General features: G+C 38.8%; 1 protein-coding gene across 1 annotated transcript in view; it reads right to left on the reverse strand.

The window, feature by feature from the left end:
* Nucleotides 1-554: 554 nt before the first annotated feature.
* Nucleotides 555-25,096, reverse strand: part of Stt3a (STT3, subunit of the oligosaccharyltransferase complex, homolog A (S. cerevisiae)) — a 38,279-nt gene continuing 13,737 nt past the window's right edge. The window contains exons 7-18 of the mRNA NM_008408.5: nt 23,541-23,647; nt 22,393-22,557; nt 20,764-20,944; nt 19,136-19,291; nt 17,765-17,856; nt 15,207-15,362; nt 14,627-14,815; nt 12,925-13,041; nt 12,700-12,802; nt 6,564-6,752; nt 5,526-5,641; nt 555-4,173 (exon numbers count right to left, since the gene is read on the reverse strand). Of these exons, the coding sequence (NP_032434.3) occupies nt 4,135-4,173; nt 5,526-5,641; nt 6,564-6,752; nt 12,700-12,802; nt 12,925-13,041; nt 14,627-14,815; nt 15,207-15,362; nt 17,765-17,856; nt 19,136-19,291; nt 20,764-20,944; nt 22,393-22,557; nt 23,541-23,647 (1,610 nt within the window). The 3' untranslated portion in view covers nt 555-4,134. The remainder of the gene's footprint in view (nt 4,174-5,525; nt 5,642-6,563; nt 6,753-12,699; nt 12,803-12,924; nt 13,042-14,626; nt 14,816-15,206; nt 15,363-17,764; nt 17,857-19,135; nt 19,292-20,763; nt 20,945-22,392; nt 22,558-23,540; nt 23,648-25,096) is intronic.

Consider the following 25,096-nt stretch of genomic DNA (forward strand, 5'->3'; position numbering starts at 1 on the left):
GACTTGACATGCATCGTGGGAAGCCCAGAATTGAAATGAGGACACCAGGCAACTCTGAATATGAAGGTCAAAATGGGGCAGTCACACGACTACCTATGAAGCAGAGATCTCTAAACACTTCCTGTTGTATAACCAAGGAAGAGCTCTATAACCAAGGAAGAGCTCTTCCCCAAAGCTACTAGTAAGGTTTGAGATAGTAAATGATTGCTAAACTATAAAGTAGACATAGTAAAAGGTGTGGCTATCCTGAAAATAGCATTTAAATTTAAGTGTATGTACTGAGAGTTGAACCAATATGCTTTCCTTTTCTACTTTAACCTAGAAAGGCAACAGCCTGGCCAATATCCTTGAATAAAAGGACAGAAATCCTGAATCTTATGTACAAAAGAAAGAAGGAAAGTTAACACATATTATGGAAGAAAAAGGAAATCTAACACCAATATCAACAACTTCTCAGTGTGCCAGCCCAGCCTGATCATAGTACATTAAAAAGCATATGCACACATTCTCCATAACACTTTAGACCACCCAGTCTGAAAAAAGCAGTCAGCCAAGAATTTGGAAAAGTCTTTAATTGGAAAGGCAGCAAAACAATGGGACAAAAGAGATCTCTAAACAAGAGTGCTTAAGACTTTAGAAATATGAAAGCAGAAAAGAAAAAAGTTATTTTTTTTAAATATGGTTGAAATTAAGAGATGTTGCTCACTGTTAAGAGTGCTTACCTAGCATGCACAGGGCCCTGGGCTTAAACCTACGCACAACATACAAAAGGGGAGAGGGAGGGAAGAGGAAGGGAGGAAAAAGAGAGGGAGGGAGGGAGGGAGGGGAAAACAGAGCAAGACCACAAATACAGCTGAGGAAATCTCCAAAAAGGTAGAATAAAGAAGAGCAACTAAGAAACTATTAGAAAACTGACTCAGAAAGCCCCACACTCAAATAACTTCATCATGGACTGGGGAGTTAATTCAACAGTTAAAACCAATGGCTGTTCTTACAAAGGGTTCAATTCCGAGCACTTGCATGGCAACTCACAACTGTCGATAACTCCAGTGCCAGGAATCTGATGTCTTCCTCTGGATTCTATGGGTACTAGGAATGCACATGATACACATATATGTGGTAAAACACCCAAACACAAAAATTTAAATATTTCAAGTGTCATACCATGTTGCCTAAAATATGAACGTTTTAATTAGCCTTATCAGAGAATTGGAGGAATCCATATATAACTGTTTGAAAAAAAAAAAAAAAAAAACAGAAAAATTTGACTATGCACACATGAAAATCCAGAGTACCCAGGACAGTGAACACCCACAAAAAAGATGCAAAAAAGATCTGGGGCAAAGAATAGACAAATACTCATCAAAATAACTGCCATTTCTCAACATTAGAACAGTGGGCCAGTGCCTTTATAATGTAAAGAGCGCCAGTCTGGAATGCTATACCCAGCTATGCATTGAGTATGATAGAGAAGAGCTCCAGAAATGTATTTCCCCTACATATAAGAAGATACTAAGACATGGCAAATCAATGAAAATGGCAAAGATCAACAAATACAACAGTAAAATAATATAATTCAACAAACCTGAAGAGTTATTTCAAGCTGAAAAATCAAAGACATTCTGAAAAACCCAATGTAACTAAGTATGGTGGCATACATCTTAATACCAGCATTTGGCAAATAGAGAGAGGAGAATCAGGAATTCAAAGCCAGCCCTAGCTATAAAAGATACTGTCTCAAAACACCCAAAGTTGTTTAACGAATAGGTTTGATCACAGTATGAGAAAATGGGCACAAATGAGGGAGAACTAGCTGGGGTGGTAAGGAAGCAGGAAAGATAACAAGTACCAAAAAATTAAAGTATTTCCTTTAAAATATATAGGAAAAATAGTACCTAACTAGCTGTAGTAGCCCACAACTGGGAGGTAGAGGCAGGAAGATCAAGAGTTCAAAGCTAGCATCATCTGTATCTTGAGTTCAAAGCTGGCCTGAGCTACATGGAACAGTCTTTAAAAAAAAAAAAAAAGTAATTAGAACAGTAACAGATGATAGTAAAAATGGTGTCACAAAACATAGGGCAGTGGTTCTCAACCTTCCTAAGGCTGCTACTCTTTAATACAGCTCATCATCTTGTGGTGACATCCCAGCCATAAAAGTATTTTCACTGTGACCTCATAGCTAAGATTTTGCTGTTATGAATTGCAATGTAAATACTTTGGGAGATAATGGTTTGCCAAAGAGAACATGACGCACAATGTTGAAAGCCACTGGTTAAAAAAAAAAAAAAAAAAAAGAAAGAAAGAAAAAAGAAATCAATGTTACCTCAAACTAAAACACCAAAACATAACAAAGCAAGTTACTAATGATCAGGCAGGAGGCACAGTGCGAGGTTCACCAGACCTGGAAGCAAGAGTCTCTGGCGAGTGCTGGCTGGGTGTGTGGGTGGGCATGTGTGTGAAATTTTATTGTTGCTTTTGAGGTGGATTTATTTTTTTTTTACACTAAGAAGACTACAACTGAAAATGAAATCAACTTAAAAATCTTTGTAGACTAGAAAATATCAAGATCCCAGGAGTCAAAATGATATGAAAAGGGGGTATCCCATTTATACTATAGAGAAAGCTTACTAATAACCTGTAATGTTAATCATATTGATAAGTCTCAGGTTAACCTTTCCCACTAGGCAGTAGTTCTGTATATAAATCAAATAATGTATTTACATATAGGATATCAAATCATCTGTTAAATCTAAAATTTCACCCACAGTTAAAATACACAGTACATACACCGGTTTGAAGGAAAAGCCCTTAGGTATACAAGTACACCTAAGCACATATGCATTGAGTACCACTGTGACTATCTAAAAGTCATATAATTCCTCCTGTTTTCTTAAATAGAAACACTATAATTAATTTAAGATGGTTTATATACATCAGTGATTATGCCCTATGTTGTAAATTACATGAAATATCCTATTATACAGAACAGAAAGCTATTTATCCTGACACAAAATATCTATGGGATCTCTGTGCTTTGTAGTTTTTGAAGTCTCTTTTCTTGCAGTCAGACTGGCAATGATATCAAAGTACCTGCTAGTAGCAATACTTCCCACTTCCTATGTATATATTTAGCAAGGGATTCAAAACCAAGTAATCAAGCCTCAAAGTGGTATATGAACACAGCAGACTGACATTAAGAAAAACAGAAGCTCACGGTGGATAACCCTAAGAGATTTAGTGCAGTCTAGAGAAAATGAGCAAAGAGCCATTTACTATGTTTTAGGTTTAGTGAAGTATTGAATGCCTAAACTTCATGTAGGTCCACATAATGACATCTGATTCCAGAAACATCTACTGATCATCAACCTGATGTTGGAGGAGTGTCTTCCTCTAGGATTGATGTTTCACTGATCTTAAGAACTACTGGATTAGTCACTTTTGCTTCACATTTCTACTTAGAAAAAGAATAACTGCCATTAGTTTGAAAGGATACTGGTGAGATCAGGAATACTCAGCAACTTTCTGTCCTTATAAAGCCAAAGAGCTTCTAAAGAAATAGACATCGAGAACATAGACATAACAGCAAGAAAGCTGTCTTTCTTGCCCAGAAACAGCACTCCTCTGGTCCCAGAAACATTTATTCATTTGATAAAAATTTATTAAGCACCCATTATAAGGAAAGCATTGTACCTGGGTGCTAAAAAACAAAAAAGTGTGACAAAGTTGTTGTTTACATTTGTTGAACCAGAGCTAGTCCTTGAGATTGCTGATAGGAGAAAAAAATGCTCCTATCTGGTTCATTTGGGGACCTAGAGCATGGATATGGTCTTCCATCCGCTCACTTCTGTGATCCTCGTATCAGCCAATTTAAGTCAAAACAAATAAGGCACATTTAAAAAAAATCCCCCCCCCCTTTTAATTGACCAAAGTAAAGCCATAACATTTCATTTGGTAACCTGCTCAGAATTATAAAAATCATTTCACTTGGCCCAGCCCATATTGTCCAGGGCAAAACTTGCAGACAATTCTAACCCCATCCGGCTGTTCTTATAAACTGCATATAAAAAACATCTTCAGCGTCCTCAACATGACGCGCTCAGTGCGAAGCATAATGCTCAGGGCACAATGTGACGTTTATGTCCTTGACAAGCCTCGATTATCCAGGTCCTTTACCTGCAACATAAAGACATAACTTCAGTATTTACCGAAAGGTCAACTTGGAAAGATCTACAAGTTCCACTGTAAGCAGAAAGGATTACACATGTTTGGCATGTGAATAAATTAGCATGAGATAAAGCCTACCTACTGTCAATCTAGCCTTTTAGAGTACCTCTAAGAACCAGTATAGACTAACTTTGACATTGACCAAAAGACTTCAATCATTCGGTTTTTTTTTTTTTTCCTATTATTTGAGATAGGGCTTTACTATGTAGCCTAGGCTGACCTCATACTCAATTCCCCTGCCTCTGCTTCTCTAGATATGTGGTTCAATCATTTCTCATATAAGAGATGTAACACACTCTTACATGACATCATATAATTATGTATCATAAATTCAGCAAAAAGAAAACATAGTTTGGGGCTGAAGAGATGACTCATAGTTTGGGGCTTAAGAGCACTGACTGCCCTTCCAGAGGTCCTGAGTTCCAATTCCTAGCAACCACATGGTGGCTCACAACCATCTGTAATGGGATCTGATGCCTTCTTCTGGTGTGTCTGAAGATAGCTACAGTGTACTCATATACATAAAATAAATAATTTTTTTTAATGCTGTTTTTTTAAAAAAGTAATTTAAAAACAGAAACACATGCATTTCCCCTAATCCCCAAGCTATTCCAATCCCTACCTGGAACAGTATTGCTACAACAAGTACAGTGGCCACATCTGTAATGCTACCATACCTAAGGCTATAAAGAAAGTCAACCTGGGCTACACAGTAATTTTAATGCCAAACTGGATGTCAGCCTGAAACTTTATCCCTAAAACTAAAAAGAAAAGGACTAAGCTAGTCTGGCAAGACAGTTCAGTGAGTAAGGGCAGTTGATTTTGATCTCCAGGATCCATCACAATGAAAGAATTGATCGGTACAAGCTGTACTCTGACCTCAATACATGGCGTACCCACCTCCCCATATAAAGATGCCTCTCCCCCACCCATATAAAAATGTAGTAAAAAATGTTTTTTTAAAGAAAAAGAAATGTTGCCATAACAATCACCAACTGGGATGTCTCCTCTCTAAGAATAATCAAAAAATATAATTAGTAGTATTTTGGTCTGGTCAGATGGTTTAGCAGATAAAGTGCCATACAGGTCTGATGAACCGATACAAAACTAAAGAGAATCAACTCCACAAAGTTGAAAACACACACACACTCAAATAAATAACTAACACTTCAAGTGACTTACAAGCTACTTTGAAACCAGGTGCCATTTATTAAAAATGTCCCTATTTGGGAAACTGATTACTAGAACAAACAAATCTATAAGTACAAGAGCAACTTCTGAGACCTGCAGCATCTCCTCACCTTGTATATCCTGACTAGCCAGTGTTCTGTGGTATACGCTTCCTCCAGGACATCAAGCTCAAAGTCTTTATTACCAATCTCAGCATTTCGAACACGGTCAAAGCCTGGTGGACGCTCTAAAAGCAACGAGAGAAAACATCTATTATACAAGTTGATTCCTAAAGAGATGGAGCTGCATATCATCTACTGCACTGACTGCACTTTGACTGCACTATTTCCCAGCCTGCACTTTGACTAGAGTCTGTAAGGAAGAGCATCAGATAGAAAGGGCAAATCAAGAGCTACCCTACTTGAGTCCTGTCCAATGTGATGCTTGGCAGGGTCCATGTAGCGTCTGTCTTCTAAATCTACAAGATGACTTTTAAGGCACTCTACTCCTGAGGACTGTTATCCAAAGATCTAGCACTAGTAACCCTTCCATGGACCACAAGTCCACGACTTGTATATACTGCAAAAGTTTTCCCTGATGAAGAAACAAAACTAGCTGGGCGGTGGTGGTGCATGCCTTTAATCCCAGCCCTTGGGAGGCAGAGGCAGGTGGATTTCTGAGTTCGAGGCCTGGTCTACAAAGTGAGTCCCAGGACATCCAGCCAGGGCTATACAGAGAAACCCTGTCTCGAAAAAAACCAAAAAGAAAAAAAAAAAAAGAAAAAAGAAAAAAATCTGAAAGACAGGATTTAACCTGACCAAATCCTTCTCAATGTACTTATCTAAATAGTGAAAAAGCACTCTTTTCTTTTATTCTTTCTCACACTGAGATATTCTTTGTTGATATACACAAAATAAAAGATAATGTTTTAAAGCACAGAACTTAAAGGCAGACTGAGTTTGAATCCTAATTATCACATAATTATTAGCAAGAGTTCAGTAACCTGTGGGCTCAACTTCTTCAAATATAAAAATGACATTAACATTAGTTTAAATTATCTTCTGGGTTGCTGTGAGGACTAAATGAGTTAAAATACTAAGCACAGAGCATGGAAAACACAGTATGTGTCAGCTATTACTATTGCTGTTAGCATTATGAATCACACTCACTGGCTTCTGTGTAGACCTGCCCAAAGCGGTAGTAACACATTTTGTACATAAGGCAGTTGAGCAGCACCGGAGAACCCTCACGATCAACACGGAATTCCCCAGTAGGAGTATAGTAGTCATTCTCCTTAATGTGTCTTCCTGTCTCTGTGCTTCCTCCAATCCGGACCATCCAAAGAAACTTGTTGATATCTAGAGAAAAAAATGAATGCACTGCTGCATGAGAAAGGCTGCCGGTTCTCAGGAACTCACTGAAAATATCACTATTTCTAAAGAAATTTCCATCGTATTTTCCTAATAAGGAATGCTATCATTCAACTGTAAAGACAGGATAGTGTGCTAGCAAAACACTTCCTAAAAATATAAAACTTTTATTAGAAATTGTTAATTGATGAAATTGTATGCTATTACTGGTCCAGTCTTAAGCCACACTGAAAGTATTCCTACAAATTACATAGGGCTAAGGTACTGCAAGAAGTAGCCAGTAGCCACATTTACTTAAATAAGCACTTGAAGTATGATTCTTACCAATTTAGAAGTGCTGTAAGAATATAATACAAGGTGGAAACTAGGCACAGTGGTGACTGTCTATAATCCCAGCACTGGAAAGCTAAGAGAAGAGTTTTCTGCATTCAAGACAAGCCTAGGCTACATAGCTTCAAGCTTTTATATAAATGCATCTGTACTATAATATTTTATTCTAAGCCTTCATAAGCATTCAATAAAAAGTTAAACTGGAAGCCAAGTACAGTGGTGCACACCTTTAAACCTAGCACTTGGGAAACAGAGGCAGAAGAATCTCTGTTAAGTTTAAGGCTAGTCTAGTCTACATAGTAAGCTCCAGGCCACTATGTATGTATCCATACATAGTGAGATCCTTTGTTGTTGTTGTTGTTGTGGGGTGGGTTCACGATTAAGAACACTAAAAACACAATAAGATGTAGCCAAGAAGAAATAAAACTTTTCATTTCATAAATAAATAAAATACAAGTGTGTGTAAGACAATACTGATGTCCTACTCTATCCCTTCTGCCGTACTCCCTTGAGAGAGGGTGTCACTGAACTTGGAGATATGCCAGCGAAAGTCATGAGTGAGTAATGAGCGACCCAGGCTTTTTCGTTGGTTTCTGAGGATTTGAACTCAGGTCTTCATACTTGAAGCAAATATTCTTATCTCCTAAGCCATCTCCTCAACCCCCCAAATGATTTCTAAAGAACAGTAATGTAAGCTAGTGAGACGGCCTGGGGAAGGGGCTTAGTGGGGAGGTAAGGAGCTCGCTGTGAAAGCCAGAAACTTGAGTTCAAGCTCTATAACCTATGTAAAGGTGGAAAGAGAAAGTGGATGCTACATATACCCAAAACATGTCCCAACACATAGCAAGGACACATGCTCCACTCTTTTCATAGCAGTCATATTTATAACAGCCAGACGTCCCTCAACAGAAGAATGGATACAGAAAATGTGGTACATTTACACAATGGAGTAGTTCTCAGCTATTAAAAACAATGACTTCATGAAATTCTTAGGCAAATGGTTGGAACTAGAAAAGTATCATCCTGAGTGAGGTAACTCACACACAAAAAACACATATGATATATTCTCACTGATAAGTAGATATTAGCCCAAAAGCTCAGAATATCAATGATACAACCCACAGACCATATGAAGCTTAATAAGAAAGAAGACCAAAATGTAGATGCTTCAGTCCAGCATAGAGGGAGGAACAAAATAATCATAGGAGGTAGAAGGAGGAAGGAGCTGGGAGGGAGAGAGGAGGGGGAGGGAAAAAAAGGGAGGGGCAGCATCAGATGTGGCAAGAGATAGGAGATGAGTACAGAGGGTCAGAAAATTGAACAGAAATATGTAGCAGTGGTGGATGGGGAACGGGGGGGGGGGCACTAGAAAGTCCCAGATGCCAGGGAAGCAAGAGGTTACCAGGACCCGACAGAGATAACATTAGACAAAATTCCCAACAAAGCAGGGATAGAATCTATAGAGACCATCTCCAATAGATAGGCATGGCCCCCAGTTGAGGGATGGCATCACCCACCTATCTCAAAACTTTTAATACAGAATTGTTCCTAACTAAAGGAAATGCAGAAACAAAAAGATGTAGCAGAGTATGAAGGAAAGGCCATCCAGAGTCTGCCCCACCTAGGGATCCATCCCACATGCAGACACCAAACTCTGCCAAGAAGCGCTTGCTGACAAGAGCCTGGTAGAGATGTCCTCTGAGAGACTCTGCCAGCACCTGACCAATGCACATGCAGATACAGCCAAATATCGGACTGAGCTCGAGGACTCAAATGAGTTAGGGGAAGGACTGAAGGAGCTGAAGGGGATTGCAACCCCACAGGAAGAACAATACCAACTAACTGGACAAACCCCCACCACCACCCCTCCACAGAGCTCTCAGGGACTAAACCACCAAGCAAAGAGTACACATGGAGGGACCAATGGCTCCAGCTCCTTATATAGTAGAGGATGGCCTTATCTGGCATCAGTGGGAGAGGAGGCCCTTGGTCCTGTGGAGGCTTGATACACCCCAATGTAAAGGGGAATGCTAGAGTGGTGAGGAAGGAATAGGTGGGTGGGTGGGGGAGCACCCTCATAGAGGCAAAGGGGAGGGGGGGATGGGATGGGGGATTTGGTGAGAGGAAACTGGGAAGGAGGACAACATTTGAAATGTAAATAAACAAAATAACCAAATTTTTTTTAAAAAAGCAAAATGGATGCTACAAAGTTGTCCTTAGATGGCCATATGTATGGTATGACACATGCATCCCCACACAAATCACACAAATTAACACATAAATAAATATAACAATGTATCAGTATGCTTAATGGAGAATACTTTTTGTTATACATGTAATAATTTGTTTGCCTTTTTTTAAAGACAGTCTTATTATATAGCCCAGGCTGATCTTAAACTCTGTGTCTTGTTCAAGGCAGACCTTGAACTCCTGATCTTCTTGCTTCTATTCCCAAATGCTGGGATCCCAGGTAAGCACAACAGTGCCTAGCTTGTTTTTATTAATTCAGAGTAAACAGAAAGATAGTTTCAGTTAAGCTCTGGACATGATAAAGCAGTAAACAAAGTATATCTTAAGGTTTATTTTTCAAAACACTGTTTTAAAATTCATCAACCACAGATAGGGTATTTGAAATGCAAACAAAAGTTGTTAATTCCCAACCTTGGGTTTTGCCATAACTATTTACTGTGGTAAACACAAAAACCACTGCTGTTACCAAACACTCAAAGGCAAGTTAAGTTAAATCATCTTACTGTAAGCAATATAATCTACAGAGCACCTTCACAAGCAGTGCGGAGACCGTAAAAATCAAGTAAATGGGTGGAGTAACTTCAAAAGGATCTAAACCTGATGGATGCAGTCTCACATGTAAGAGACTAGACAATATTAAGCAACAGCTGCGTGTGGTGGTGCATGGCTTAAGACCAGCATTTGGGAGGCAAAGGCCTCAAACACTACGAATTTGAGAACAGCTGGTCAACACAGTGCATTTGAAACCAGACAGTTTACACAGTGAGATCAAGTCTCTCCCTCTGTAAGTTGTTTGTATGTTTGTTTTTGAGACAGAGTCTCTCTATATAATCTTGGCTATCCTGACTCTCACTAGGATTAAAGGCAAGCATCACCACACTCAGCCATCCCATCCTCACTACTCACTATACAGCAAGTCCCTGTCTAGAACTTTTTAAAAAAGATAATCTTAAGGCATCAGTCAGTAAAGTGCTTGCCACAAAAACATGAGCACCTGAATTCAATACCCTTATAAATTCAGTACCCTTATAAAAGCTGGGCATGGTAGCACATACTTATAATTCCAATACTAGGGATAGACTGGTGGATCCCTAAAGACTCACATACCAGCCAGTACTGTTTAACTGGAAAGACGTCAACCTTTGCAATTGCACACATGCAGACAAATACAAAATAAAATTAAACAAACAAACAAACAAAAAAATCTCTAATGAAGACCTCCTGACAAGTGTGTTGGTTAGTTTTGTTCTGGGGTCACTTGCTTTGTTTTTGTTTTGTAAACTTGACATAAACTAGAATCACTTGAATAAAAACAGCCTTGGCTGAGAAAATGTCCCCATCAGATTAACCCATGGGCAAGCAGGTGGTACATTGTCTTGCCTGATGATTGGGGGGGGGGCGGCGCACCCCTGGGATGGTTGGTTCAGGCTGCTACAAGAAAGCAGGCTGAACAAGGCACAAGAAGCAAGCATGTAAGCAACAACATTCCTCCATGGCCTCTGCATAAGCCCCTCCCTCTGCTCCTTCCCTAGCTTCCCTGGTAAACAGAAAGTCTGTAAGATACAATGAATGCTTTCTTTCCCAGGTAGCTTTCGGTCAGAATGTTTGTCACAGCAACAGAAACCCTAACTAAGACTCTAAGCAGTATTTCTTTTCATGCTAAATTACTAATGCTCACTTCCTAAATTTCATAAAATTTTTCTAATATGTTACAAATAATGACACATTTATTCCAACATCCAACATATTCTACTCAGTTGACAGTGGTTACTACTATTGGTTAGTAAGAAGACTCCAAGAAACTACATGTTGTGGTTCTTTTCAACAGATAAGATCTTGCTATACAGCCCAAAGTAGATTCAAACTAGTGACCTTCCTGCTCACTAAGAGTGGAAACTACAGATGTGTACTATCACATCCTATAGAACCATCCTACTAAACACATACACACACACACACACACACAAATCATACACACACACAAATAAGCAGATATGTAGACATACAAATATATATTTATATAGTACTTAATTACATATACATACATATATATATACATATATACACATATACACACACATACACACACACACACACACATACACACACACACACACACACACACACACACACACACATATATATATATGTGTATATATATATATATATATAGTAATTACTACCAAACAGTACTGGGGCAATTGTCTGCTATTCCTGCTATTATCAATTTCATTTTGTTTATACAAGATACATTTGAAATAGTCTTATTTAAAATAAAATAGAAGCATCTTTCAGAAGCAGGCATAGAACTGGATTTGCAGCGGCAAATTGTGTAATTGTGTAGAAGAAGCCACACATTCAAAGAAAATTAACATAGAAATACAACATACTCACTAGCTGTAGGAAAAGAAAATATTTGATATAGGAAGGAAAGTAACCACAGATTGATTGACTGAGCAATAAGTATTTACAGTCATAATTTCAAAGTACCTAGATTTAATTAAAAGTTGTAGATTAACTACATAAAAACACAGAAAAGAGGAGAAATGTGAGGTGAGGGGTAAAACACTTCACCAACTGTAAGGAGCTGACAGAGGGCCAGTGAGATGGCCTACAGGTAAATGTGCTTGCTTCCAAGCTTCATGACCCACACAGTGGAAGTAAAGGACCAACCTCCACAAGTTGTCTTCTGACATCCACGGCATACATGCATCCCCAAACACACACAAAATAAATGAAGTAAAACAACCTTTTAAAGAGACATTGATATAGTACAATTAAAACTAATCAACCCCAGAATAGCAGGAATTTAAAATATAAAGATTTGAAAGTATAGCTTAGTGGTGAAGTGCTTGCCTAGCACATGTAAGCTCCAGGAATCAATGCCTAGCACAAAAAGTAAAAACCTAAGAAACTGAAGACAGGAATTACTGCTTCTGGAGACTGATGTTAAGGGTGCTTATTTAAGTTGAGGGCCATGAGACAACCACTTACTTTAAATCTCCAGAATTGTTTAACTTTAAAAGCAAAACCAAAAACAGATATTATTAACTTCAGTTTTGTGAAAGTTACTTTTCCTTTGTATACATATATACACACATACACACACCTAACTTTTTCTTTAAAAAGAGAGAAAATACAGACAAATGGTGTATGCCTGTAGCTCCAGCACCAGAGGTAGAAGCAGAAAGACTCATAGTTCAAGGTTATCCTTATGAATACAGCAAATTCAAGACCTGCCTGAGTCACATGAGACTCTGTCAAAATCAAATATAAATAAGTAAAACAATAACTGATTCACTAAATTTTCAAAGAATCTATGCCCTGCAGCTAGATACAGTATCAAGTACATTACCATCCGAAGAATACCCAGTAAGGCCTCCAAAAATGACAAGCACATAGCTGACATCAAGCTCCCTCATGATTTCATAGGCTTTTTCTTCTGTGGATGCCATTGCCTAGAAAAGTAAATGTATAATTCTCAAAAAAAAAAAATCTCAAGTCAACCTCCTCTCGTAGCGACACACTTCCCAGAGACTTCACATGTCAGACAGACACTTAAAGGACCCCTTTACCTTACCTGCCCTACTCGAGAAATATGGGTATTATTCCATGTGTTATTGTCCACTAAAATTGTCCGATTTGCCATTGCAGTAATTTGGTAGCCATAATCCCACCATGACATGACTTTTGCATCCTAAAACAAGATGAAAATAGATGTTTATCTCACTGCTCTTAAATCCAAATGCTAAGGAAGAGTGGAAAGGCATCATCAATAGCAAGTAAGACTTGCCCAATTAATCAATTCCTTTACAAAGTAATGTATGCCTAACAAGAAAATAGAATTGAGCCAGGCAGTGGTGGCGCACACCTTTGATCCTAATACTTGGGAGGCAGAGGCAGGGAGATTTCTGAGGCCAGCCTGGTCTACAGAGTGAGTTCCAGGACAACCAGGGCTACACAGAGAAACCTTGTCTTGAAAAAAACAAAAAAAAAAAAAAAAAAGAAAGAAAGAAAAAGAAAAGAAACTTGGGGCATCTACTCCTCCATTTATATATAGTCAGGAAATAATTTAAATTATACATAATCCAACACTCCCAAATATCTTAATTCCAGATCATTGAAAAAGAACAGTGCATCAAGAGATGTAGGGAAGACTATGAAGTATAACTAAATAAATAAGGTTAGAGTCATTAGGTACTTTAAATGTCTATCTTTCAAGACAAGGTCTCAAACCTGGTCTCAGACTGGCCTCAAACTAAGAGGTTCACTTGCCTCTGCATCCTCAATGCTGGGATAAAATACATGTGCCAACAATCCTAGTTTGTCATTAGGTAATTTAAATGACTCTTAATTACATTATAAAATCAGTTACTACAATGCAGTGGTAGAAAGGAAAACACAAATCACAACTATGATGGCAAGGACTAAAGGTGAACAGTTCAGTGGTAGACTGTGTGCCTAGCATATGCTAAGGCTCTAGGTTCAAACCCCAACACTACTTTAAAAAAACATTCTTGGTTTAGATGTTAAGCAAATCTGACTCTGAAATGCTATTCTCAAAAGCTACTACAAAAGAAATCAGATCCTCTAGAGACATAAACTAAACTGTTATATGCCATTATTATTAAGTGGTAACTGTCTATTCTAGCGTCTGCTTTTTCTATAGCAGACATAAAACATTTTCTTCTGTTGTAACTGGGTTGATCTGCCTTATATTAAAACCACTATCATATCAACACATGTGTCCAAGCAGAATATAGAATTTAAGTTACTCTAACCCAATGTTCTCAACCTTCCTAATGCTATAACCGTTTAATACAGCTCCTTATGTTGTTGTGACCCCCAACCATAAAATTATTTTCATGGCTACTTCATAGCTGTAACTTTGCTGTTATGAAACGTAATGTAAATATTTTCAGAAACGCAGGTTTACCAAAGAGGCTATGACCCATGAACCACTACTCTAGAAGACACTTGGTCTTTAAAACGTATTAAAAACTAAGTTTCTAGCCAGGCAGTGGTGGTACATGCCTTTAATCCCAGCACTCGGGAGGCAGAGGCAGGAGGATTTCTGAGTTAGAGGCCAGCCTGGTCTACAGAGTGAGTTCCAGGACAGCCAGGGCTATGCAGAGAAACCCTGTCTCAAAAAAAAAAAAAAACCGAAGTTTCTGAATATTTAGTTTTTCTAAGCTTCCCATCCATGTAAAAGTTGTGAGATTTACTACAATTTCAAGTGTCTTCACCACTATCCAAGTACCCAACTCCTCCCAAATTTTTACCTCTGGAGTATTGTGACGGAGCCAATAATACGCTTCTCGGAAGTCATCAAAAATGATCCTACTGCCATCCCCACCACGAGCAGACAGAACAATGGAGGGAGAAGAATAGGCTTCACTGGTCACCCAAGTCGAATGAAACGTGTAGGTGATGAGAAAGAAAGCCATGACCAGTATCATCCCACTCGCCACCTATAGAAAGAAGAACTGTACAGTAAGCCAACACACACGGCTTCTTATGTGAGAACAAAATATGTTAGGCTGCATAAATTAATTCTAACCACTCAAGACATTGATCTTGAACATAAGCAAATAACACACATTCACACACACGCACACATGCATGCATGCACACACATTTTTTCCAAGGCAACATGTTACTTAAACCTCACTTCATTCTTTTGTTTTATAAGATTTTTTTTTATATGAGTACACTGTAGCTGTCCTCAGACACACCAGAAGAAGGCATCAGATCCCATTATAGATGGTTGTGAGCCACAGGTGGTTGCCAGGAATCGAACTCAGGACCTCTAGAAGAGCAGTCAGTGCCTTTAAGCACTGAGCAATCACTCCAGCCCCTCACCTCATTCTTAATAGGGTAAGTAGAATCCTGTTGCTTCTTGCTCTTCTTGTCTGGGCGACTTATGTCCAGATTTTTCATATATGTGGACAGCACCTGGGAAACACCAATGCCAGAAAGAATGCACATAACAGGTGCCAATACCAGCATTAGACGCACCTAAAAAGAACAAGAATAATATCAGTATAATCAGTGTTTCACAAATGACAAACTTCAATCTTTTAGTAGACTATGATGTCAACTTAGCAATTTCCAACACTCTATTCCAGAAAAAGTGGAATAGAAACTATATGATATAGCTATAGCATGAGAGAAGTATGTACTTTTTAAACTCTGTTGCAGTGCAAGCCTGTAATTCCAGCAATCAAGATGTTAAGAAAGGCTAGGCATTGGTGGTACATGCCTTTAATCCCAGCACTCAGGAGTCAGAGACAGGTGCATCTCTGAATTCAGGGGCAGCCTGGTCTACAGAATGAGTTCAAGGACAGACAGGGCTACAGAGAAACCCTGTCGCAAACAAACAAGCAAAACCAGAAAAAAAGAGAAAGAAAATTCAATGCCAAGGCTAGAGAATTAGCTCAGTGACTCTGAGCACATACTGCTTTTCCAGATCTAAATTCTTCAAAGTTAGGCAGCTCATAAATGCCTAGGACTCCAGCTTGAGGATCTATCATCCTCTTCTGGACGGACACATGTACATCATTATAGTTAAAAAAAAAAAGTCTAAGCAAGGGTTGGAGGATGACTCAGCAGTAAAGAGCATGTGTTGCTTTTCCAGAGGACTGGAGTCCAGTTCCCAATAGCCATGCTCTCTTCTGAACTCTGGAAGCACCTGCTAGCATGTAGCATACACACAAGCACATAAACATGCATATAAATAAACATAATAAATGATAACCTTTGGAGCTGAAAAGATGACTCAATGGTTTAGGATCATCTACTGAATTTAGTTCCCAGCACACAAGCAGCAGCTCACCAGAGCCTGCTTGTGGCTCCCAGGGCTCCTTTACTAAAATGCACATACTCACACACAGACACACACATATACAACGATAATTAGAACTTGGTGGAAAGGGCTGGAGAGAGCTCAGCGGTTAAGAGCACTGACTGCTCTTCCAGAGGTCCTGAGTTCAACTCCCAGCAACTACATGGTGGTTCACAGCCATCTGTAATGGGGATCCGATGCCCTCTTCTGGTGTGTATTTGAAAACAGCTACAGTGTACTCATATAAATGAAAATAAATAAATCTTAAAAAGAAAAAAAACTCGGGTAAAAATACTTTGCCTCAAAACCATAAATATAAATAGCAATCTCTACTACAGATCTAAATGTATATATACTTATGTTTTAAATAATATAACTTTTTACAAACTTACTTATATATTTTTATATATAATATATATGCATAGATTATATAATATATAATTAAAATTTTACTTTTTTTATAAACTTATTTCTGGGGGCTGGAGAGAAGGGTCAGTGGTTAAGAAGACTGACTGCTCCAGGCGTGGTGGTGCACGCCTTTAATCCCAGCACTCGGGAGGCAGAGGCAGAGGCAGGCAGATTTCTGAGTTCGAGGCCAGCCTGGTCTACAAAGTGAGTTCCAGAACAGCCAGGGCTACACAGAGAAACCCTGTCTCGAAAAAAACAAAAAAACAAAAAAACAAAAAAACAAAAAAAAACAAAAAAACAAAAAAAAAAAAACCAACTTATCTTTGTGCATTTTCTTTTTCAAGATAGAGAGTTTCTACATTTCCTAGACCATCCTTGAACATATGATTCAACTTCCCACGTGTTGGGACCACAAGTCTATACCACCAACCTCAGCTAAAATACATTTTTACTGTTGTTTATAACCTTTAAATATATATTTATAAACAAAAAGAAAAGGCTGGAGAGATGGTCCAGTGCTTAGAAGCACTACCCTTCTAGAGGACCTGGGTTCAATTCCTAGAACCCACAGGGCAGCTCATATCTGTCAATAACTCAGATCATCCAGGGGATCCAACAACCTCTTCTGACCTCAAAAGGTGCCAAATATGCACACAGTACACAGACACACACTAAGACAAAACACTAATTAATACACATAAAAATAAAAAACTATTCTGAAGTAGATAAGATATATCATAACGTTACATAAAATCTTCTCTGCCTTAACAACAAAGCAGGAGAAAATATACTCAAGGCTTTAAGATACTAAAGTCCACCCCAGAGGCTTAGTGCTTACTCTTCCCACTCTTCTGGGGAACAGCCTGAGTCTGGTGTGCAGCATCCACATCAGGTGGCTCACTACTGCCTGTAACAGCAGTTCCATGCAAATGTCTTTCTTTAATCTGCTCCAAATTCAATGAAGTACCTAACACAAGATTATGAGCCCAAGAAAATTAGTCGCCACAAACAGAATATGAGTCTCTTTGCATTCCAAAAAAGGGTTAACAACTGTAAGGAGCTTTGCATAATCTTCAATATTTTTTTTTCTAGTTCAGCCAGACAAAAGGAAAAGAAAAGACCCCCAAGTCAGGGATAAAGTTTTGCTAAAACTGAGTGAATTCCTCACCATTACAGCTGAAAAGTACATGCTGGTCACACCATACATGATGATAAAAATCCGAGCATCAGACAGGTTGCTAAAGCAGTAATAGAGGCCAACTACAAAAGAGGGAAAGAAAAGTAAGTAGCTGAGCCCTGTAAACAGACATCTACAAGGGAAAATATCTTCATTATGGCAGGATGACTTCACACATTTACCTCAGTAAGTAATTCTAGGAATCTGTCAGAAAAAATATGCAAAGATGTTTACTATAATATTTTTACAAACCAAATGAACACAAATAATCTTATGCCTAGCAGAAGAGATGGTTAATTATACCATATATTAAGTATGAAATATATTATGATGCTGCTACGGGCTGGAGAGATGGCTCAGGGTTAAGAGCACTGACAGCTGTCCTAAATGTCCTGAGTTCAAATCCCAGCAACCACATGGTGGCTTAATGACATCTGACGCCCTCTCCTGGTGTGTCTGAAGATAGTTACAGTGTACTTACATATAAAAATAAATAATAAATAAATCTTTTAAAAAAATGCTGCTACAAGAAGTTATAAGACCTTTGTCCTTTTCCACATCTTTACACATGTGAATACATGAAAAAAATCTGATCCAAAGCCTTTAATCCCAGCACTTGCAAGGAAGATAGAGGCAGGCAGATCTCTGTAGTTTGAAGCAAGCCTGCCATATGTAGCAAGTTCCAGGTTAGCAAGGAATAAACAGTAAGAGCCTGTCTCAAAATTAACTAATATTGACAATGAGATTTTTTTGGTATGGCTTTTTGAGAATGTTTCACTATGTAGCCCAGGGCAAACTCAAACTCACAATCCTCCTGCCTCAGGAGTCCCAGTGCTAAAATGAAAAACATTCAGCACTATATCTAATTTAAAATGTTAACAGTGGTAGAACAAGTAGTCAGATCTAGTGTAAATTTGCTTGTTTGTGTTTTTTAACTTATCTCACTGTTTTTATAATAACAAATTGCTTTAACTACAAAAACTCAACATAGAACTTCAACAAGCCAAGAAGAAAACTGAGTTGGGTGAAAAATATGTTACTGAGTATTAGGTATAATAAGTACCCACATGGGATGGCTCACAGCTGCCCCTAACCTGCAGGGCATCCAATACCCTCTTCTGATTTCTGCAGAGAACTGTACACATGTGCACATATCCATACATGTAAATAAAAACATTTGTAAATATATAATAAAATTATTGTAGTATTTTATAATATTGTAATATTTTTATAATACAAATACAAAATATATTGTAGTATTGTAATAAAATTATGTAAAAATATATAAAAAATGAAGAGAATAGTTAATATATTTGGATTCAAAGACTAATTCTTATGGTCACTTCAAAATGCAAGACAGACCTGGAAACATGAAGACAAGGAGCTGTAGATCAAAATAGTAGGAAGACCAGGTTGTGGGCTGGTGCTCAGAAACAGATGCAATAATGGGAATGTTATTCTTAGCATAAGAGGGATCCAGCAGAGAGTAGAAACGCCCTGTCCAGGGAGAAATTTTTCCTGAAAGAAAAAAAAAGACAATATTTAACATATATCCCTAAAACACTAAGCTAAAATGCTAATTACTAACATTCCATCTCATGTTTATTATTAGTGTGCCTGTGTAATGTGTCTGAGTGTGTGCAGAAGTGTTGAAGTAAGAAGACACTTGTGGGAACCAGTTCTCGCCATCCGCCATGTCTGAAGCAGGAGTTCCCTGATTGTTTCTGCCACGCTTTATATTCCAGACTAGTTTACCTCCAAGCTTCTGGGTGGCTGAACTATTTTAGCTACTCATTTCATCCCAGGAGTGCAGGATTGTACAAAAAGCACTTCTATCCACTGAGCCATGTCACCAGCCCACAGCATTACATTTCAGTAAAATTCTGAGGCGGGAAAGGGCTGTTCTGCTTTACTACAGTAAATTATACTTACAGAATTTCACTCCTTTTCTTTTTAAATTCGGAGTATTTTTGTCAGTGCAATAATTAGGCTATATATAAATTCACAGGGTTGGGAGTGGGGGCGTCAAAGAAGCCTACAGGAAAGGAAGATCTTAGATTTGATTTGCTCAAATCAACCAATCAAGGCCAACTCCTGAATCTAAGTGAACTAAGTCCTTCATCCTGCTATGAATTAGAAATACCAAATTAGCTTCTGAAAAATATAAGTAAATCAAAAAAAGAGAATATCATCTAAACTATATAGCCATGTGTACTGGCTGGATTTGTGTCTCAACTTGACACAAGCTGGAGTTATCACAGAGAAAGGAGCCTCCCTTGAGGAAATGCCTCCATGAGATCCAGCTGTAAGGCATTTTCTCAATTAGTTAAGGGGGATGGGGGGCATTATGGGTGGTACCATCTCTGGGCTGGTAGTCCTGGGTTCTATAAGAAAGCAAGCTGAGAAAGCCAGGGGAAGCAAGCCAGTAAGGAACATTCCTCCATGGCCTCTGCATCAGCTCCTGCTTCCTAACCTGCTTGAGTTCCAGTCCTGACTTCCTTGGTGATGAACAGCAGTATAGAAGTGTAAGCTGAATAAACCCTTTCCTCCCCAACTTGCTTCTTGGTCATGATGTTTGTGCAGGAATAGAAACCCTGACTGAGACCATCAGGATTTAGTTTCCATAGAATGAGACCAGTGCCATGATTTAAAATATGAGAAAGGGTGTACAAATTTCTCTAAGTTAACCAATAGGACAGAAACTGAGAAAAGACTGGCAAGGCTACACAGTCCTTTTAGCAGCTCTCCAGAATCCAAAAAAACCGGACTGAGCACTTCCTGGTCTTGCAGAAGACATGGTGGCTTACTACTGACCCAAATCCAGTTCCAGGAAATCTGAAGCCCTCTTCTGGCCTCCTCAGGGACCAGGCACACATGTGGTACACAGGCATTCATGAAGGCAAAACACTCATACACATAAAACTAAATTAGTTAATTTTAAGTAGAACTTTATAGCTTGAAATAAAAAGTAAAATAAAAGAATCCTCTACCTGTTAGCATGAGGAGAGCTCCCACAGTGAGGAGGACAAAGCCAACCAGGGAGATAACACTCCGGAAAAGAACTTCGAATTGCTGTGGATTCAACTTGCTGCGCAGGTAATCTACGAAAGCATGGATCTGACAGAGACCAAACACTCCAAAGGCTGCCATGTGTTCTGATGAAAGGACGGGCTGGGGGAAAGGTAGGTGATCATAGATGGCAATATTAGGAGCAAAACAACAAAATAAAGCAAAACAAAAAACCCAGAATGAGTTCATCCAAGATTGGCATTTTCCTGATCCATTTAGCTCAAGGAGTCAATTGAGTTCTAAAGTTCCAAAGTGAATGAGGACCAATATTAAAGGGGTTTAATTTATCGAGTATATTTTCCAAGGAATGTTTGGAGGCCAACGAAGCATATACACCATCACAATCACACCTATGCCGTCTGCTTAGGCTCTTTCCTTAGTGTAGACTGGCATTTTCCCCAAATTCCCTTTCACTAAAACTGACCATTTAAAATTCAACATAATTATCATTTCCAAACCTGACAAATCAATGACTCCTATGTTTCACAGCACTAGATCTCTTTAGTATATAAATTACTCTTTTCCATACACAATGGTTCTCTAAATCTAGTGGGCATCATAACCAATGGGCTAAGCACTGTTTTAACCAATGTTAAAGCAGGCTGCTAAGCCCCACCCTAGAGTTTCTCATTCAACAGGTCTCTTTTATGTTTCACTTAGTTTGGTTTGGCCTGGGATCTTGATGTGTTCGTTCTATTGTTTGTTGAGACAAGGTTTCAGGTATTCCAGGATGGCCCTGAATTCCTAATCCTCCTACCTCTACAGACTTCGCATTTCTAACAAGTCCCAGACACTAATAGCGCTGATGCTCTGGAAACAGCCTTCTGTAACTACTGAACTGTGAACTGTGTAGACCACAAACAGCTGTATGTATTTTTCCAGCTTCCTCAAGGATTAGCATATTACATCTCTTACACATTCCACCAAATAGCAAACTTTATAAATTAATTGACTAAAAGTACTTATCTTTAAAGATGAGAACTATACACAAGAAACCAAACACACACAGTGTCCTGTTAACTGTATGTTGGAACTTGGGTAAAAGGTTTGTGCTTTACTTCTTCTTTTTCTTTTATCCGAGACAGGGTTTCTCTGCATAGCCCTGGCTGTCCTGGAACTCAGTCTGTAGATCAGGCTAGCCTCGAAGCTTTACTGTTTCAAGAGCTCACACTGGCCCCATTAAGATGATCAGAGCTCACTGCTACTAAATGGGATCTTTTCCACTAAAAGGGCTGGAATTTTAACCTTTTTTTGAAATTTAAACTTTGATTATTAAAGTCAACCTTGTTTAACTAAACAGGCTCTCCTCCTCCTCCTCCTCCTCCTCCTCCTCCTCACACAATCTCAAGCCAAAGAGCCACTAAATTCAAAGAGCATACAGCAAATACTGACATGCTATTAGAAGCAGATTCTAATAACCAATGATTCTGCTGTTTCAGTTAAAAACAGCCTCAAATACAAACTGTAATTCATGTTTTTAAGAGAAGCCATTCTAAGAAGCTACTCAGAAACATTTGGCTGCAGAAAATTCTACAAAGTCTCAGGTTTACCTGGAAACCAACAAAGGAAATCTGCATAGAAAGAATGGTGCCCAGGCAGTAAACAGTACAGTAGGCTACGTAGATCCGGTGAGAAAAACGGCCTGTCAGCATTAGCACCAGGACATGTAGAGGAATCAAGTTGATCAGGAACACATAGCCTCCCCATGAAGAGACCTGTGAGGATAGAACAGTCCCTTTGAGCACCACTCACAACATGTTCAACTGTATATACCAAGCTACAGTGTAAATATAGGCGAAACTAATTATGTCACACACAAAATCTAAGGAGAAGCAGAGATATAAAGAAAGTCAAGAGACAGATGTAAAATTATACAAAATATGTATTAGGAAAGAGAAATTTTAAGGAAAATATAACAAAAATATGAGAAAACCAACATATACCCATAGGAAGTACAGTAATACAGAATTTGAAAATTTTTATTAGCAGACTAAAAAAAAAAAAAACAGAGGGCTAAGATGTAGCTAGGTTAGTAGAGAGCTTGCCAAGCATAGATTATGGTACACATCTGCAATCCCAGCTCTCAAGAAGTAGAGGCAGGAGGATCAGGTCATCCTCAGCAGAGGAGAGAACAACCAAGGATACATAAGACCCCATATCAAAGAGAACTAGGTGAAAAAAGAAAATTTTAAAATTGAAAATATGGGGCTGGAGAGATGGCTCAGTGATTAAGAGTACTGACTGCTCTTCCAAAGGTACTGAGTTCAATTCCCAGCAACCACATGGTGGGTCACAACCATCTGCAATGTGATCTGACACCCTCTTCTGGTATGTATGAAGACAGCTACAAAGGTACTCATCATATGTATCAAATAAATAAATCTTTAAAAAAAAAAGAAAAACTTAGCCGGACAGTAGTGGGCCATGCCTTTAATCCCAGCACTTGGGAGGCAGAGGCAGGTGGATTTCTGAGTTTGAGGCCAGCCTGGTCTACAGAGTGAGTTCCAGGATAGCCAGGGCTACACAGAGAAACCCCGTCTTGAACACCCCCCAAAAAATTAAAATATGTAGACAAGCTGGAGATGTAACAGTGATAAATCAAATCCTTGCACCAGAAAAAAGAAAAGGACAAAGAGACATGTATATGCATACATACGTACATACACACACACACACACACACACACACACAAAGTTACCATGTAGAAATAAGCGAGGGCACACTTGGCAGCCCAATAGATGGAACCAGTCTTCACTGCCTTGATCCACATGTAGTAAGTAAGCAGCATGCAAAAGATAGCAATTCCTGCAGAAGACAACAGAGATTCAAAACCCATACTAACACAATGTTAACAATACTTGTTTAGAAACTGGGCCTTTAATCCTAATACATAGAAGGCAGAGGCGGGTAGATCTCTGAATTTCCGGTTTGCCTGGTCTACAGAGTAAGATTCAGGACAGCCAGAATTACATAGAGAAACCCTATCTCAACATACCCACAACCGTGGGGGAGGAAAAAAAAAAAAACTACTTAGGAATATCTAAGAAAACACACCTAGGAATGGCTCAATGGTTAAGAACAAATACTGCTGTTTCAGAAAACCCAAATTTGGTTCCCAGCACCCACATCTGCTGGCTCACAACCATCTGTAACTGCAGTTCCAGGTGATTTAAGCCCCTCCTCTGTCCTCTTCAGGCACTTGCACTTACTTACATATAATCAAAAAGGTAATAAACCTTCAAAAAAAGAAGACAATTCTGGAGCACACTATTTAGATTCAAGTTTCTAAACTACTATTCAGCACACGTATGATTTTGGGCAAACTATTTTACTTCCCTTTGCCTCTGCTTCCTGTAAGAAGGGGTCTTGAGTATAATTTTATCCCCCAAGTGCTGGGGATTAAACACAGGGCCTCACGCATGCTAGGCAAATGCTCACCCACCAAGCTGCACCTGCAGCCCAAGGAGTTTTCAGTAAATACCTATTTATTGAAGTCATTGTAAAGAAAACGCAGCACACAAAGCACCTAGAATAATACTTAGAATACAGAAAGCAACTGGTAAATATTGGCCATAACACTGTTTTATTTGTGGGCAGTAAATCTAGCTAGTCATAAGTATATGGGAGGTTACAGCACCACTAATATATGTTAATAAAGATAAACCCTTTGTTCTGATGCTGCAAACTTCACAGTTGACTGGTGGGTGACCTGGCTCCAAAGCAGAACACTTACTTATCTAGCATTCCTAAAGCCCTAGATTCAGTCCACAGCTCTACCACCACTCACACTCCCTGCCCCTGGAAAAAAATTGTCTCATGGATTCCCACATTTGGCCCAGATCAATTTTAACCATTTTCAAAAAGCTTTCCTTTGACACCAAAAATCAAATTAATTTCTCTTCTCTAGACATCATCAAAGTAGAGTGTTAGAGAGCTTTAAAAAAAAATAAAATAAAATAAGGGTTTTGTGCTAGGCAGCCCCGGATGGTCTAAAATTCACTATGTAGAAAAAGCTAGACTAAAACTCACTATGAAGCCCAGACTGGACTTGAACTCAGTATCTTCCCTTTTCACTTTCAATACCAAGATTACAGGAATGTAGTATCAGGTTCAGCTTTGGGGTTTTTTAATTTGTTCTTATTTTCTGAAACAATGTCTTATGCAGCCCAGGCAGGCCTCGAGCTCACTATATAGTCAAGGGTGGCCTTGAACTCCCCATCTTCCTGCTTAAGTGCCAGAATTATAGGTAAATGC

Source organism: Mus musculus, chromosome 9 (assembly GCF_000001635.26).
Source record: "Mus musculus strain C57BL/6J chromosome 9, GRCm38.p6 C57BL/6J".
NCBI classification, from domain to species: Eukaryota; Metazoa; Chordata; class Mammalia; order Rodentia; family Muridae; genus Mus; species Mus musculus.